A 16651-nucleotide genomic window follows, 5' to 3' on the forward strand; every position below is an offset into this window, starting at 1 on the left:
CGGCAAAACCCCACCTCTCTGCCAAGAACTGCCGCAACATTGCTAGAGCCTCCATAGGTGCAAAGGTCGACTGCTGTAATGTCCTGCTACTCTGCACATCCGCCAAAAACATGAACAGACTACAAATTGCACAAAACAATGTGCTGAGCAGCTCTCGGTATCCCTAGGAGAGATCAAAGAGCGCATACTGTTCAAGACACTCGCAGATGCCTATCACAATCAGCACCCCCCCTACCTAGTGGAACGAATAGACCAAGTTCAAACACTCAGCCCTAAAAGCCGGTGTGTCCAGCTTCGAAGTATTAGCACCAAAGTCCTGGAACTCACTACCACTCGAACTTAGAACAGAAACCTCTCTCATGGCTTTCAGAAAGGCACTGAAAACTAAACTATTCGAGTAGACCTCACCCGCTGTTCCCCTGTAACCTGGAACATGAGCGCTGTATGTATCTAACCATTCAACCTGCACCTAAAATACTGTACTAAGTGAATATTCTGTAACAGCGCCTGGATGCCCGAGGGCAGTTTGTGCGCTTTATAAATTGAAATAAATAAATAAAATAAAGGTCACCGCCCTAATTAATAACGATGTCGGTTTCCCTGCCAAAATAGGATGCCAAAAATAATTCATATTGAAGTGCATCATGTCGTGAACCCACCTTTTAAAAAGCTCTTTCCTTTTCACCTGTGAACAAGGGTACGTTATAAAAATGTGTTTAAAGGATTTACAGTACCTACATGCATTGTTCAGACTTAATCCTCTCGCATATAAAATCTCACGGGTATGTATTGGGGGTCAGCCGTCAGGGCATTGTACGGCGGGAGAACGCCTCTTCTCTGGCGTCCTCTGCTCAGCTCTTTACACAGCTTATATGAGCTTCTAACATCACAGGGGGTTACCCAATCTTGTTCAGATTCTTTTTTTGCTGCACAAGGATAGTTAATGAGGAGCTCATGAGTAACGTTACCATACTCCCATGCCTCTAGGCACTATGTTTTAAAAGTTATTAGACATCCTGGCATAGGACTCTCCAACTGTGTGCACATAAGATGGTATAAGGTTCCAGTGTTTAGCTTCCGATGAGGGCCATAATACCTTCCATGTCTCTATACATATATTTTCTAATGATCACCTGTCTAGCTACAGTAATGCTTTATGAAGTTAACCCTTGTCTAATAATTGTAATGCTTTTTAATAACTGTCAGCAGTTGGTGCATTACAAATGAATGTAAAGGTAACCCTGGTACCCCCTAGAACTCTATGTATTAAGTTAAGTTACCGTTTAACATTTCTAGTACAAGGCGAGTCTTATTTATTTGTATATACCCACCCAGCAGTTATGTCATTGAATACAACAACCAGGGTAGCACCCACCATTGTGTGTGGACATTCCCTTGTGGGGGCTTGGGATCGCCTGTACCTAAGAACCAGCCTGCATCACCTCCCTTGAATCTTAGCCTTGGCTGCTCGTCCATTCTACCAAATGAGAGCCTTGGCTGAGGTGCTCTGTGCCTCTACGCCAGCTATATAGTGGGCAGAAGCACAGATACCGATACCCACTCCAGTCTTTACATTCACCACCCTTCATCTACCCTGTGGCCCTGCCCAACAATGCTTCTGCTTCCCTTTTGCCGCTTCACCACAGCTTCACCACCTTCACCCTCCACCCACCATGTGGATGAGCCCTACCCAGCAATACTTCTCTTGGCTGCTTCATCGCTGCCTCACCACCCTCCATCCACCCTATGTGTGAGGCCCAACAATGCTTTGCTTGGCTGCTTCATCGCTGCCTCACCACCCTCCATCCACCCTATGTGTGAGGCCCAACAATGCTTTGCTTGGCTGCTTCATCGCTGCCTCACCACCCTCCATCCACCCTATGTGTGAGGCCCAACAATGCTTTGCTTGGCTGCTTCATCGCTGCCTCACCACCCTCCATCCACCCTATGTGTGAGGCCCAACAATGCTTTGCTTGGCTGCTTCATCGCTGCCTCACCACCCTCCATCCACCCTATGTGTGAGGCCCAACAATGCTTTGCTTGGCTGCTTCATCGCTGCCTCACCACCCTCCATCCACCCTATGTGTGAGGCCCAACAATGCTTTGCTTGGCTGCTTCATCGCTGCCTCACCACCCTCCATCCACCCTATGTGTGAGGCCCAACAATGCTTTTCTTGGCTGCTTCATCGCTGCCTCACCACCCTCCATCCACCCTATGTGTGAGGCCCAACAATGCTTTGCTTGGCTGCTTCATCGCTGCCTCACCACCCTCCATCCACCCTATGTGTGAGGCCCAACAATGCTTTGCTTGGCTGCTTCATCGCTGCCTCACCACCCTCCATCCACCCTATGTGTGAGGCCCAACAATGCTTTGCTTGGCTGCTTCATCGCTGCCTCACCACCCTCCATCCACCCTATGTGTGAGGCCCAACAATGCTTTGCTTGGCTACTTCATCGCTGCCTCACCACCCTCCATCCACCCTATGTGTGAGGCCCAACAATACTTCTCTTGGCTGCTTCACCACTGTCTCACCACCCTTCACCCACCCTACGGATGACCCCCCCCAACAATACTTCTCTTGGCTGCTCCATCAATGCTTCACCACCCTTCACTCTTCATCCACCCGATGGATGCTTATTTCCAAATTCAACTTCTTAATTTTGTCTGTTTTTTCAAATTCGAGATTTGCTGTTTTCTAGGTTTTCCATGCTGCTATTATTTTACGAACGATCCATTTCTTTGTATATGTTCAGTAGTTACCAGCCAAATTGCTGAGTCTGAGTACGAGAGACTCCACAAGTATAAACACAGCGTCTTGTAAAGGTATAAATGAGAGGGGGAGGAAAACAAAAAACAAAACCTCATACGGGGATATATTGCTGCAAAACATTGCACGCAATAGGTGCAAAATATGACATTGCTTTCCAAGTCCATGGAGACAATTGTGCTGTGGCTCCATCAGCAAGGAAATCACAGTGTGTCTTGAACAATAAAGTCCCTTTAGAGCTTGAAGGCAAAAGGGGCCCCTTGCAGGTTAGCTCGTAAGAACTGAGAGCCATGCATGGTGGCACGTGGCCAAAGCAAGCCCCCCCCTCCCCAAAATGCCTATGCATCAGGGGGTTCCTGGGAGAGCCAGCGCCCCCTGAAGATTGTTCTGAGGCGAAAGGAGTTGAACCAGCGGAAGCCCCACCTTTTAGTGTTGCTCCTTGGTCAGTTCCCACCCTACAGCCCCATTCTCTCAACTCCAAGAGGAGAATGTTAACAGACTTTTAGTTTCTCCTTTGCATGATTTTGCCATTCAGCCTCCCTTTGCTTTTTTTTCTTCATTTTTTTTCATTATCATCCTTGCTTTGCTTTTATTTTTACTTTTTTAAAAAGTATTATTTGTGATTTGGTTTTCAAAATCTTACGCATTTACTATAAAACAAAACATGAGAATTTTTACAACACGATATTACTAACATATAGACAATATATGTAACTAACACAAAATGAGTACAATTTAGTAAACTATATCATCCCTCCCACTTTCCTATTCCCTTTATAGAGTGCTGCTCATTGCAGTTAAGTGGAACTCAGTAAGAAATTCAGACACAGTATTAGTACAAGTTTGCCACATTTCCCAATCACTAAGGACCATTTGAAATGATGTCAAGTGAGAGGTTGTACATGTTCGTGTCAACATGTTTTACCTACTTTGCAAGTGACTCTGAACTAGGCCCAGTGTTTTCTCTCCTTTTCAACTGATAAAGTTGATCTGTTTTCCTAAATGTGAGTAATCCGTGTGCCTGAAATGCTTTACGGAAATAGAAATGGGAAACCAGACTTCTTCAAATGTTCTGCGTTATCCTTTCCTCCAAGCAAATGTCATATTGTAGCGATGTAGTCTTCTCTGAAGCCATTCTTGGAATAAACAAACTGAGGACACGAACTGTGTTCTGTCATATCAAAGTCCACTGCATTGATGGGCTCTGGGCCAGCACTCCCCCAAAGTAGGATTTCATATTTAAGTCGCTCTACAGTATCTTTGATTTGGGTCAAAGTTATAACTATAACAATTTTAACTTCTGCGTGTAATATCACAAAAGCGTTACAAAATTAAAATGAGAAATAGAAAAATGACAAAAGAAAGGCATGCAAAACACAATAGGTTGAATAACATTAAAAACCTAACAAAATTGTTTGCATATTTTCTTTTAAAATAATAACTACTTAATCATTGTCAGAATATAGTAACATTTTACAAAGAAGACTATGTTTGGGGTCCGAGTCTGGTAAATCTGATCAACAAATGGCCCTTTCCGCTCACAATTCCTTCATGTTTTGTATGAGGATAAACTTTTGAACTTAAATCACTGTGGGGTGCCCTTCCCCACAGCAGCCCTGTTTACTTTGACACTGGAGGATGCAGGGGTTGTGTACTAGAGGTTTAGTCAATAATAACAAAAGTGTGTGCAAATTCAACGGAGGTTCCTATGAAAGAAAACTACCAAAGCAGATATAAGGAACCAAAGGGGCCACTCTGGAGCCCTCCGCGCCCGCGATGGGTGAGGATGCCGGAAATGGGCAGAGAAGGCGGCTCTTGGTTCTCCGGGCTCGACGGCCCCTCTAACAAACGCAATGTCGGCGATGGGAGGGAGATGGGATCATAGCGGGGCCGCTATTGGATGAGGGAATTTGGTGGCAAAGCTTGGGGTGACGCCGGTCGAACAGACCACCTTGAAAATGTTTTCCACTGGAGAACAGGGGGGAGCAGGGGGGCTTAAGGCAATGTGGGCCTGGGTATATGTGGGGGATTGAGTTCAGTGTTTAAAGGGAGAAGGGCAAGAAGGTACATTTTGGCAAGAAAGCAGATGGTGATGAAAGTTAAAATGTTATCTTAATGTAAGGATAATGTCAAGTGTGTTTTCCTTTTTTCTTGTAATTCTTGATGGTCATTTTTTTTTTCTTTCATTTTTGTTAAGTGTTTTCTTTTTTGTAATTGTAATTGTAGTGCCAGAAATCTTGATCATTTATTTTTGTTCATTTTATATTTTATAATTTTTTTAATTTTGGAATGATCGCATAGGCCACTTCCCCCCCCCCCCCCCCCCCCCCCCCCCCCCCCCCCCCCAGACCTCTGCTTCTTTTCAGTATCCCCTGGTGACTTCCTGGACACCAGATCTGACAAGAAGCCTCTTTCTGGGCACCTTCTCCAGCATTTGCTGAGAGCGGGGCCTGAATCCTGAGCACCCTGACAGGGGCATAGACCTATCCCTGTGGGGTTTAGGGCAAGCATTAGGCAGACTGCTCTACCACTCACAAATGGACAACCCTAGAGCGCATCGAAGACCACGTGCAATCTACCAGTATTCCTCTACGAGAAACCGCCCAGCCGGAACTAAATGTGGGAACATCACCCCACCCCCTAATGGCCATTTGGAATGTTATCTCGACAATGTGGCACAATTCTCCTACCTGTAGGGTTTCTCCTCTCCCTGATGTCCCGGGCCTCATCTAACTGTTTTGCTCTCTATATCACACAGACCGCCCAATGCCCGCTCTCAATCTTTCTGTCTCTCTCTCTCTAGGTGCTGCCAAGAGTGACCTGGAGACGCACACAGGGCTGAAGATTGTCCAGGCAGGAGTTGGACAGGTAAGCCTCTCATGAGTCTGTTCTGAGTGGGTGGTGTATGGAGCACTCTCTCTGCATAGGGATAGTGTCTCGTTTCCTCTTGAGGGACTAAATTCTTACCTCTGTATCCCAGTCCATACCGCAGGGGGGAGGGTCACTGTGCTGCCCCTTGTCTAACCCCCTTCCCTGAATTTTCTTGCAGCCATTTCAGCTCAGGTAACAGCGGTGGCAGTTAGATGGTAAAACAAAGGCGATTTGGGTTCTGTCGCCCATTAAAAAAACCCAGTAAAATGGCAAGTGTAATGAGTTGACATAGATCCATCACTCCAACAGCCAGTGCGGCGAGATAGACAGGGGTGAGATACTTCCAAGTACCCTACAACTATGAGGAGCCGGCACACATACACAATACATGTGTACCACAGAATGTGCAGAGAAATATCACAGCAGTTACCCTACTAACAAGTGCTTGATCAATCGCCAGCGGCCAGTACAGAGTTATACAACAGGGGACACCATACTGCCAGGTACCTGATCAGCCACCACCAGCCAGTGCAGAGAGGTACCACATGGGGCACCATACTGCCAGGTATATGATCAGCCACCACCTGCCAGTGCAGAGGGATACCACATGGGGCACCATACTGCCAGGTACCTGATCAGCCACCACCAGCCAGTGCAGAGATGTACCACGTAGGGCACCATACTGCCAGGTATGTGATCAGCCACCATCTGCCAGTGCAGAGGGATACCACATGGGGCACCATACTGCGAGGTAGCTGATCAGCCACCACCAGCCAGAGCAGAGAGATACCACATGGGGCACCATACCGCCAGGTACCTGATCAGCCACCACCAGCCAGTGCAGAGAGGTACCACATGGGACACCATACTGCCAGGTACCTGATCAGCCACCACCAGCCAGTGCAGAGAGGTACCACATGGGACTCCATACTTCCAGGTACCTGATCAGCCCCCACCAGCCAGTGCAGAGGGATACCACATGGGACACCATACTGCCAGGTACCTGATCAGCCACCACCAGCCAGTGCAGAGGGATACCACATGGGACACCATACTGCTAGGTACCTGATCATCCACCACTAGCCAGTGCAGAGATACCACATGGGACTCCATACTTCCAAGTACCTGATCAGCCAGCATCACCCAGTGCAGTGGGATACCACATGGGTCACCATACTGCCAGGTACCTGATCAGCCAGCATCAGCCAGTTCAGAGAGGTGCCACATGGGGCACCATACTTCCAGATATCTGATCAGACACCACCAGCCAGTGGAGAGGGATACCACATGGGACAGCATACTGCCAGGTTCCTGATCAGACACCACCAGCCAGTGCAGAGAGGTACCACATGGGACTCCATACTTCCAGGTACCTGATCAGCCAGCATCAGCCAGTGCAGAGGGATACCACATGGGACACCATACTGCCAGGTACCTGATCCGCCAGCATCAGCCAGTGCTGAGGGATACCACATGGGACACCATACTGCCAGGTACCTGATCAGCCCCCACCAGCCAGTGCAGAGAGGTACCACATGGGAGACCATACTGCCAGGTACCTGATAAGCCACCACCAGCCAGTGCAGAGAGGTACCACATGGGACTCCATACTTCCAGGTACCTGATCAGCCAGCATCAGCCAGTGCAGAGGGATACCACATGGGACACCATACTGCCAGGTACCTGATCAGCCAGCATCAGCCATTGCAGAGGGATACCACATGGGACACCATACTGCCAGGTACCTGATCAGCCAGCATCAGCCAGTGCTGAGGGATACCACATGGGACACCATACTGCCAGGTACCTGATCAGCCAGCATCAGCCAGTGCTGAGGGATACCACATGGGACACCATACTGTCAGGTACCTGATCAGCCACCACCAGCCAGTGCAGAGATACCACATGGGACTCCATACTTCAGGTACCTGATCAGCCAGCATCAGCCAGTGCTGAGGGATACCACATGGGACACCATACTGCTAGGTACCAGATCATCCACCACCAGCCAGTGCAGAGAGGCACCACATGGGGCACCATACTTCCAGATACCTGATCAGCCACCACCCACCAGTACAGATAGACACAGGGAATGCCATATCTGGGTACTTGATGAACCACTACCAGCTGATGCAAAGAGAAACTGCAGGTGATACCATACTGCCACATACCGGCTCAAGTACCAACAGCCAGTGTAAATAGGCACCAAAGGAGATACCATGCAAAAACCCTGATAAATCACCACCAGCCAGTGCAGAGAGACATCACAGGTTTACCGCGCTGCCAGGTACCCAATCAACAACCACCATTCAGTGCAGCAAGAAAGACTGGTAAGAATACTACCAAGGATCACACACCAAGCAACGCTTGCAGATATACACCACATGAAGTACCACAGCCTGTGTGGAGCGATACTGCAGTGGGTACCCTACTGACAGATGGTGATCAGCCACTACCAGCCAGTGCTAGAGACACTGCATGGGGTACCCTACTAACAGGTGGTGATCAGCCAATACCAGCCAGTGATTAGAGACACTGCATGGGGTACCCTACTGACAGGTGGTGGTCAGCCAATACCAGCCAGTGCTTAGAGACACTGCATGGGGTACCCTACTACCAATTACCTAGCTGTGGAGAAATAGCATTGGGTATACTAAAGCTCACAGGGTACTCAAATGCCCGGTACTGGCCAACTACAGCTGGAGAGAGCAGGCATGGAGCACACCATACTGCCAGGTGCCAATCAACCAGACGTTTCTAGGGCAGACACACATGATGCACCATACTGCAGGTGACACCCACCAATGCATAGAGCAGGCACAGGAGTATCATAGTGCTCATCCTGACCAACCACCATTGCAGTGTCCAGCCACTGAGTATGCCACGCTGCCAGGTATCTGGCCATCACATCAGCAACTACCCTCCTGCCAGGTACCAGAGAAACCACCCTGGCATAAACAGGGAGAGGGAGTTCCATACTAACACACAACAACCACTAATGCATAGAGCAGGCACATGGGTACTCTGCTGTCAGGTGTCACTCAAGTGCAGAGCGACAACACTTGAGTGTGCTATACCACCAACCAGAGCATAAGCTTTCCAGAGGGAATGTCAAATGCACACTCTCAGCCACTGCGCTTGACTCTAAGATAGCGGACTGAGGTTTTAAACCAAGGAGCCAATCTCATAGCACCGCCATAATGAGTAGATTGCCTGTCCAGTCCCCCATATGGAGCACTAAAAGGGGCAGGGAGGAACAGGCCATCAGGGAGTAAGGACTGTGATCCAGAGAAGTGGTGTGAAAGGGGAGAGGTTGAGGAGGCTCAGCGTAGTAAGAGCTACAGTTCAGCCGCTCAAGTGGAGCCTGCTAGAGAGAGCCTGCTGGAGAGAGCCTGCTGGAGAGAGCCTGCTGGAGAGAGCCTGCTGGAGAGCGCCTGGAGATAGCCCAAATACTTACTAGTGCCAGAGGCCGCTAAGGAGGGATTTGGTGCTAGCCAGCCAGCTAGAGGTCATAGGCCAGGGATGTCCATGAACATTTCAAATGGAGAAATGACTGCATCATTTTTTATTTGTAATGCAGAAAGAGACCCCCGTACTCCCTCCACCATAAATATTACCCTTGCCCCACACCACTTTTTTAAAAGAATTACCCAAGATTTCGCAATCATTTCTCCATTAAAATTTTATTGACGATCCTTCCTGCAGATACCATATCCCAGACCCTGGCAGTAGCCTGTGAACCAGAGAAATAAGTACAAGACGGAGTCTGCTTCAGGTTCAAGCCCATGAGAGGGGCCCTTAATTGTTGAGTGAGAATAATATCAGTCTGACAAGCACCTCAGCGGGGTGAGGGAGACATTCCTGCAGATAACCGTTTGGGGTATCCCCAAAGGCCGAGTCAATACTAGAATTCTTGCTGGAGGGCGCGTTGTGCAACGACCTTCAGGAGCCTAGGAAGGTCGCCCTCAGTTAGAGGGTAACGATGTCTGACTCACAAAGCAACCCGGAAGGATCCGTGAAGTGGACCGGAGGCTCTCTCGCAGGTTCTCTGGAGCATGGTCACTATTTGACACCGGGAGCACAAGTAACTTTGGGTTTAGGACATTAGGCCGGCGTGAGCCGGCCTAGAGGAAGTCAAGAGATTCCCAAGAGATTCCCAGGTGGGCCTGAGTACAATGGTGATGTGAAAGTAACAAACAAACTCTGCACACCTTAACAGCAGATGGAACACACAGAGTACTGTTGGTTTCTTCAAAATGGGAGATGGGCATCGCTGCCACTCCATGCCAAGGTGCTAGCACATGCGCTGGCATGATATGCAGCCCACAAGGGCGGGCGGGCGGGCGGGCGGGCAGGAAGCGGCGACTGGCTGTCAAGAGTGGGGCCACTATTAGGAACTCACAATTGGTGCAAGGAAATGAGGTATCCTATGAAGGGTGCTGGCCTGGAGGGAGGCCATGTCTATTTCACCTGAACTCTGGGAGGAGGGTACACAAGAGGCAAACCAGTGGAGTCCCTGGATGGGGTCCCTCTCTAGAGTGGAAGACAGGATGTCATGCTTTATATTTTCTAGAGATTCCGTAGGAAATGAGAATTGCATGGACCATTCCTGCGTGACCAAATGCAGCTACAAATATTACAGGATGTGAGTTATTTGTGCACTGCTAGTTTATGTTGCCTTAAGTACAGAGTTCAAGACCCACCCATAGGAAATACATGAACACATTGCCTAAGAAGCTCATTCTTGCTGATTGCTAATAGGACATCCTCTCCATATCTGTCCACAGGAAGAGATATATCAAACTAGCTTGCATATTAAGTCAAACATATAACTCCCCTTTGGGAGTGCAGGACTTCCAGGTAGCTGCCGACAGCGCTGGCTCCCTGTTGGGGGGGGGGGCGGTGTGTGTGTGTGTGTGTGTGTGTGTGTGTGTGTGTGTGTGTCAGTCAGTAGAGAGAAATGCAAGTAACCATACAATGGTCCATTGACGGCCATTGAGATACCTTTAGGCTACACCCTCTGTTACTCAGAGAAGAAGCACTGCTCGTGTGAGCTTTAATGCTGCAGACCTTCTAGATCTGGAATAAGATCTTTCTAGGCCTAGGGCTATGGCGAGTTGGGTACTTTGGTCTGGATGTGACCTGGTAGAAACATAGGCTTGCCCTAAACTGGCAGATCCCTGGTTCAAGGCACCCATACCCCTACTGAGAAACCCCACTAGAAACCCTCTGGTTCCTGTAAGAGTCTTTGTTTTTACCCTAAACAGTCAAAATGTAGGTGGCACCTAGGTGCCAGCAACACAGTTATGGCACAGGAACCTCTAGGAAATGAAGACCAGAAGGGGCATCCCGGACCTACCCATGCTAGGAATAGGGAAACTTGAGAGCTTGGCCCTAGAGGGTTTGGGCTCGCTCGCTATGTGCGCTTGCACAGTTTAATAGGAGGCCGCCATTGAAATAAGTCCCCAGAGCCACTGCTGGTTCCCTGTCCACCCGTGACAACAGGGCCTGTTTTGGAGACTACCAAGCCTTGGACTTAGACAGTAGTTCTTGTGTGAAGTCAAACCCTTTTTCACATGTTGTGTTACTCCTTCATCCTGACACTATTTTCCCAGCTGTACCTTCTTTAGTTAGCCCCAACCAGGTGGGCATCCAACCCCTGCTTGTGTTAAACAAAATGTTTCAGCTTGAACCTAGGTCTGGGGTGATCCGTAAAAGCCGAGACCTCACCTCACCACCACGATTCTTAATGGAGCTACAAATGACTTAATTATTTGTGCACCCCAATACATTTTATTATTATTATTGTTATGGTATTCATTTAGCGCGGACCTAGCTTCGAGAAGCATCGGAGCGCTTTACGAGGTATACAACAATACAGATACACAACGGAATGCTTTTCAGAGGTAACAACAGAACAGATATACAGCAGGGGGCGGGCACAGAGGGGGTACAGCTGTACTGGGTGGCGGGTAGTATAGTAGTTGGCACCGTCTGGCGAGTCAGGTGGTTCGAGAGGAAACCTGATGGCCTAGGTGTTGAGGCAAAGAGATTCCTTGAAGAGGTGGGTCTTGAGTTCTTTTCTGAATGGTAGGAGTGTGGGGCGAGTCTGATGCTGACGGGGAGGAGGTTCCACAATACATGAGTGTAAAAACATGCTGTTCCATCCCTATACATACTTCCTGCCCTTGAAGCCCTTTCATATGTTTAACGGCTACTCGGTGTAACGCTCACCTGGCTCCCACGGAGGCGCTGGTCTGGTCTGGGTTGCTGTGGCCTCTTCAAGCGTGATGCGCAGAATTCGGACCACCGATTGAACAGGACCCCCAAATCTTGCTTGTCTGGCCCGTAGGAATATCCTTCTTCTGCTGAATAGTGTGCTTGCTCCCCCCTTCCCCCTTCCTTCTTCTCTGACTTCCTCCAAAACCCCCGGTTTAAGCTCACCTTATGGTTTGGAAGGATGAACTCTCCATCCTGCTTCTGGTGCAGGGGCGCGCGTTCGTCCAGTTACTTCACTGGTTTTCATAATGGCGCTGGCAAATCTACTTGACTTTTCTGAGCGATACGCCGTAAGTATGAAGATGCAAAAGTTCAAGTGTGAGTCTCCTTTTATGTTGTTTTTCCTAACCTGTGATCTGTCCTTTATTTCTGGTGCAGAACAAAGGCGATGCGTTGAGGGGTTAAATTGCCGGTGGTAAAATCAGGTGAGTTAGTGATGAGGGCGACCCCTCTAAATGTCTTTGTAATTCCCCAGTAATGTCTTTTGTCCTTTCCCCATAGGGGCCGGGGTGCGGTACCTGCCAAAGATGCGGCGCCGACCCGAGATGTGGAATGGTTCACCAAGAAAAGCCGGTAAGTAATATGGCTGAAAAGTCAGCTTTCCTCTTGTGTTCCCTTGCTCACCTTTTGTCTCTTCTTCTCTTCCCTAGGTGCAGAGATGTGGGGACCGGTGCTGAGAGCCGCGATGGAGCCGGGCGGCGTCTCGGGAACAGGTGAGTGAAGCGTGGCGCTGCAGCGAGCAATGCGGTGCTTTTAAATGGAAGTCTTCCTTCAGGAATGCTGGCGTGAAGATTCCGGATGCAGGTAAGAAGGTTGAATAAGTTCTTGGTTTTCACCTTTCTCTTCTCTTATTCCCTTACAGGTGTTCCAGGTTCGAGGCGGGCGTGGCTGAAGTCCAGGTGCAGGAGCAGACACGGTGAGCGTTCAGCTGCTGGGATGCAGAACAACGCGAAGCACGTGTGGCTGTCCGGGCGTGGCTTAAATAGCCTTGGAAGAAGTTCCAGGTGAGTATTCTTCCACAGCCCCACCCAAGTAACAAAATAGTTCCTTCAGAAAAATAGTCCCTCCTAAGCCTCATTTGGCTTGGTTCTTCATGCAGCATGGTCTGCATCAGGTGAGTGTGCAGCATGGTCTGCTTCAGGTAAGTGCACCAAACACTTCCCCTTATGAGCCTGGCGCCTATGGCGCCAGGACTGATGTCCAACATGAGCCTGGCGCCAACGGCGCCAGGACAGAGTCCAAAGAGCCCCTATAAAGGGCCGCTGGGCTCTTACCCGGGGGTGTGATGCCTGCTCCCGGGGGTGCTGGGCCTGGCCAGGTACTCCGGGGGTAGGCATCATGACAGCACTCCCCCCCCAAGGCCCCTCCCAAGGTCGTTCCCTCAGGAGGTTTCGGTTTATTCGGGAAATTCCGATGGAACCTTGTTACTAGCCGAGGTGCATGTACGTGGTCGCTGGGTTCCCAAGATCTTTCCTGAGGCCCGTACCCCTTCAAATCAATTAGATAGAAAAGTTTTGATTTTGAGATCTTAGAATCCAAAATGTTGTTCACCTCGAATTCAGGCTCCCCATCTATCTGGATTGGTTCTGGTGGCTTTATTAATCTGGTTCCTGGTTGCACTGGTTTCAGAAGCGACACATGAAAAACGGGGTGAATCCGCATGTTAGCTGGTAGATCTAGCTTGACTGCCACTGGGTTAATTATAGCTTTGATCGAGTAAGGGCCTAAATACCTTGGATTAAAAGTCTGAGGTCCCTTGAGCGGTAGGTGTTTGGGAGCCAACCATACTTGATCCCCTATTTAGTATGGAGGCGCCTCCTTTCGATGCAGATCCGCATTCTTTTTGTATTTCCCTTTCGCATGTTGTAAGTGTGCACTAGCATCCTTGAAGGCTTGAGTAATCGTAGAATGCAAATGGTCCACTGCGGGCATTTCGAGGCTCAAAGGTGAGTCCAGGTCTGAAGTATGAGGGTGATGTCCATATAGGGTATAAAAGGGGCTGTGACCAGTTCCAGAGTGTATCGAGTTATTGTATGCATATTCAGCCACCCATAAAATGTCCTTCCAATTACCCTCTGATTGGTGCAACATACATCGTAGATATTGTTCAAGGGTCTGGTTCGTTCTCTGCGTCTGACCAGCGGTCTGTGGGTGGTAGCTGGTTGAAAGTCTTACGTCGATTTGTGCCAGTTGACAACACTTTTTCCAAAAATGAGAAATAAACTGGCTTCCCCGATCGGAGATTAGTATGGACGGGAATCCATGCAGACGGATGATATTTTCGAGGAATTCCTTGGCAAGAACAAAAGCTGAAGGTAAACCTTTCAACGGAATAAAATGGGCCATCTTGGAAAATAAATCCACCACAACCAGAATAGTATTGTATCCATTACAAGAGGGCAGGTCCGTGATAAAATCTAGTGACAAGGTGTGCCAAGGTGCAGGTGGAATGTCTAAGGGTTGAAGAAGACCGGCGGGTTTTGTTTTTTGACCTTTGTTTTGGGCACAAACTCCACAGGACATCACGAAAGATTTAATATCCTTTCGCCAGGACGGCCACCAGAATTGTCGTTTAATTTTTTCCTCTGTTTTGGCAATGCCAGGATGTCCTTCCATCAGAGTATCGTGATGACGGGAAATAACCAGTTCTTGCAATTCCTTTTCTGGCAAAAATAAACGTCCTCGGAAGTAAGGTAAGCCATCGTTGATTGAAAAGTCAGACCCCCTTTTAATCCAATCCTGCAAGGCTGAAGAGTCCAGGAATAGTTTTACCCGTGCTTGAATGTCTTCAAGGGTTTGTAAAGTGGTTATCCCCAAGATTCTTTGTTCGGGAATTATCGGCGCAGGTTCTGAGTTTGTGTCCATTTCTCCCATTCTAATTCGAGATAGCGCGTCTGCTTTGCCATTCTTACAGCCGGGACGGTAAGTGATTACAAAATCGAACTCAGCAAAGAATAAAGCCCATCGGAGCTGTCGTGAAGACTGAGCCTTGGCAGTTTTTAAATATTGTAAATTTCGGTGATCAGTGATCACGGTGATGGTATGCCTGGCGCCAAGAAGATAATGCCGCCAAGCCTTAAAGGCGGACTTAATGGCTAATAATTCCTTATCTGTTATTGCATAATTTATCTCCGGCGGCGAGAACTTTCTGGACCAAAATGCTACAGGGTACAGTTGGTTGGTTTCGGGGTCTCTCTGGGACAGGACAGCTCCCGTGGCTAAGCTGGATGCGTCGGTTTCTACTATATATGGGAGATCAGGACACGGGTGTTTCAAAATAGGTGCGGACGTAAATTTAGCTTTTAATTCCTGAAAGGCCTGTTCAGCTTCCTCGGTCCATTCGAAACGTTTATTCTTCTGCAAAAGTGCAGTGATGGGTTGCACCACCCGTGAAAATTCCAGGATAAACCTGCGATAAAAATTGGCAAAACCAAGCATGCTTTGGACACCTTTAACCGAACTAGGTGATGGCCATTTGAGGATGGCATCCACTTTCCGTGAGTCCATCCGGACCACTTTAGGCGTCAGGATGAATCCAAGAAACTCAACCTCGGTGGTATGGAAAACGCATTTTTCCAGCTTTGCAAACAGTTTGTGCTGGCGCAATTTCTCAAGGACGGCCCTGACATGTTTTCTGTGATCTGATTCCGAAGAGGAGTACACCAGAATGTCATCGATATACACCACAACACAGACATCGATGAGTTCCCGAAGGACATCGTTCATGAAGAATTGGAAGGCAGCAGGCGCGTTGCACAACCCGAAAGGCATCACCTGGTATTCGAATAGTCCATATTTTGTACGGAAGGCCGTTTTCCATTCGTCGCCTTCTTTTACCCGTACCAGATGATAAGCCCCCCGGAGATCTAACTTGGTGTATATGCAAGCGTCCTTCACCTGGTCAAGGAGTTCAGGGATCAAAGGCAGAGGGTAACGATTTTTAACAGTTATCTGGTTCAATGCGCGGTAATCGATACAAGTTCTAAGGTCGCCTTCTTTTTTTGGCACGAAGAACAAAGCTGAGGATGCAGGAGACTTTGACGGGCGAATAAAACCATTGGCTAGGTATTGATCTAAATATTGTCTCAAATGCAGATTCTCCGGCTCAGTAAGGGCATAAATCCTGCTACAAAGGGGTTGTGCACCGGGCACCAGATTGATTTGGCAATCGTACGATCTGTGAGAAGGTAACATGTTGGCCTGTTCCTTTTGGAAGACGTCCTGAAAGTCTTGGTATTCTGGAGGTAGTTGCATGGAGACAGAGGTTACTGATGCTAGACTGATCTTCAGATTTTCTGGGTAGTAGGTTCGTGCACACTCCGGAAAGGTTATTCTCTTCGCTCGCCAATCAATTCGAGGATTATGTGTCTCTAACCAAGGGATTCCGAGAATAACCTGAAACTGTGGAGCCTTGATTACATCAAACACAACTGCCTCCCGATGGCCGTCCGGACCTACAAGTGTCACCTCAGCTGTGGAATGTGTTACCGGTCCCGAGGCAATTTCGGTTCCATCAACTGTGGTGATAACATCTTTGCTGGTTTTAGGACGCAGAGGGAGGTTAATCCTGGAGACCAATTCACGATACACGTAGTTTCCTATAGCCCCACTATCGATGTATGCCTTTATTGCATGCAACCGCTTAGGCTGTTCCGGATCTACGAGGACCATTGGCACAGTGAAATGCGAGGTCTGAGAGTTCGTTTTCAAGCTCGGCAAGCGGAACCCTACGC

At 48.6% G+C, this 16651-nt stretch overlaps 1 protein-coding gene across 2 annotated transcripts in view; it reads left to right on the forward strand.

Moving 5' to 3' along the window:
* The window catches only part of PTPRN (protein tyrosine phosphatase receptor type N), a 488337-nt gene that overhangs the window by 277910 nt on the left and 193776 nt on the right, over nucleotides 1-16651 (forward strand). For both annotated transcript variants that reach the window (XM_069616889.1, XM_069616888.1), the window contains exon 12: nucleotides 5572-5636. In XM_069616889.1, coding sequence (XP_069472990.1) covers nucleotides 5572-5636 — 65 coding nt within the window. The remainder of the gene's footprint in view (nucleotides 1-5571; nucleotides 5637-16651) is intronic.

This window comes from Ambystoma mexicanum, chromosome 9 (assembly GCF_040938575.1).
Source record: "Ambystoma mexicanum isolate Mex_15411 chromosome 9, UKY_AmexF1_1, whole genome shotgun sequence".
NCBI lineage: Eukaryota > Metazoa > Chordata > Amphibia > Caudata > Ambystomatidae > Ambystoma > Ambystoma mexicanum.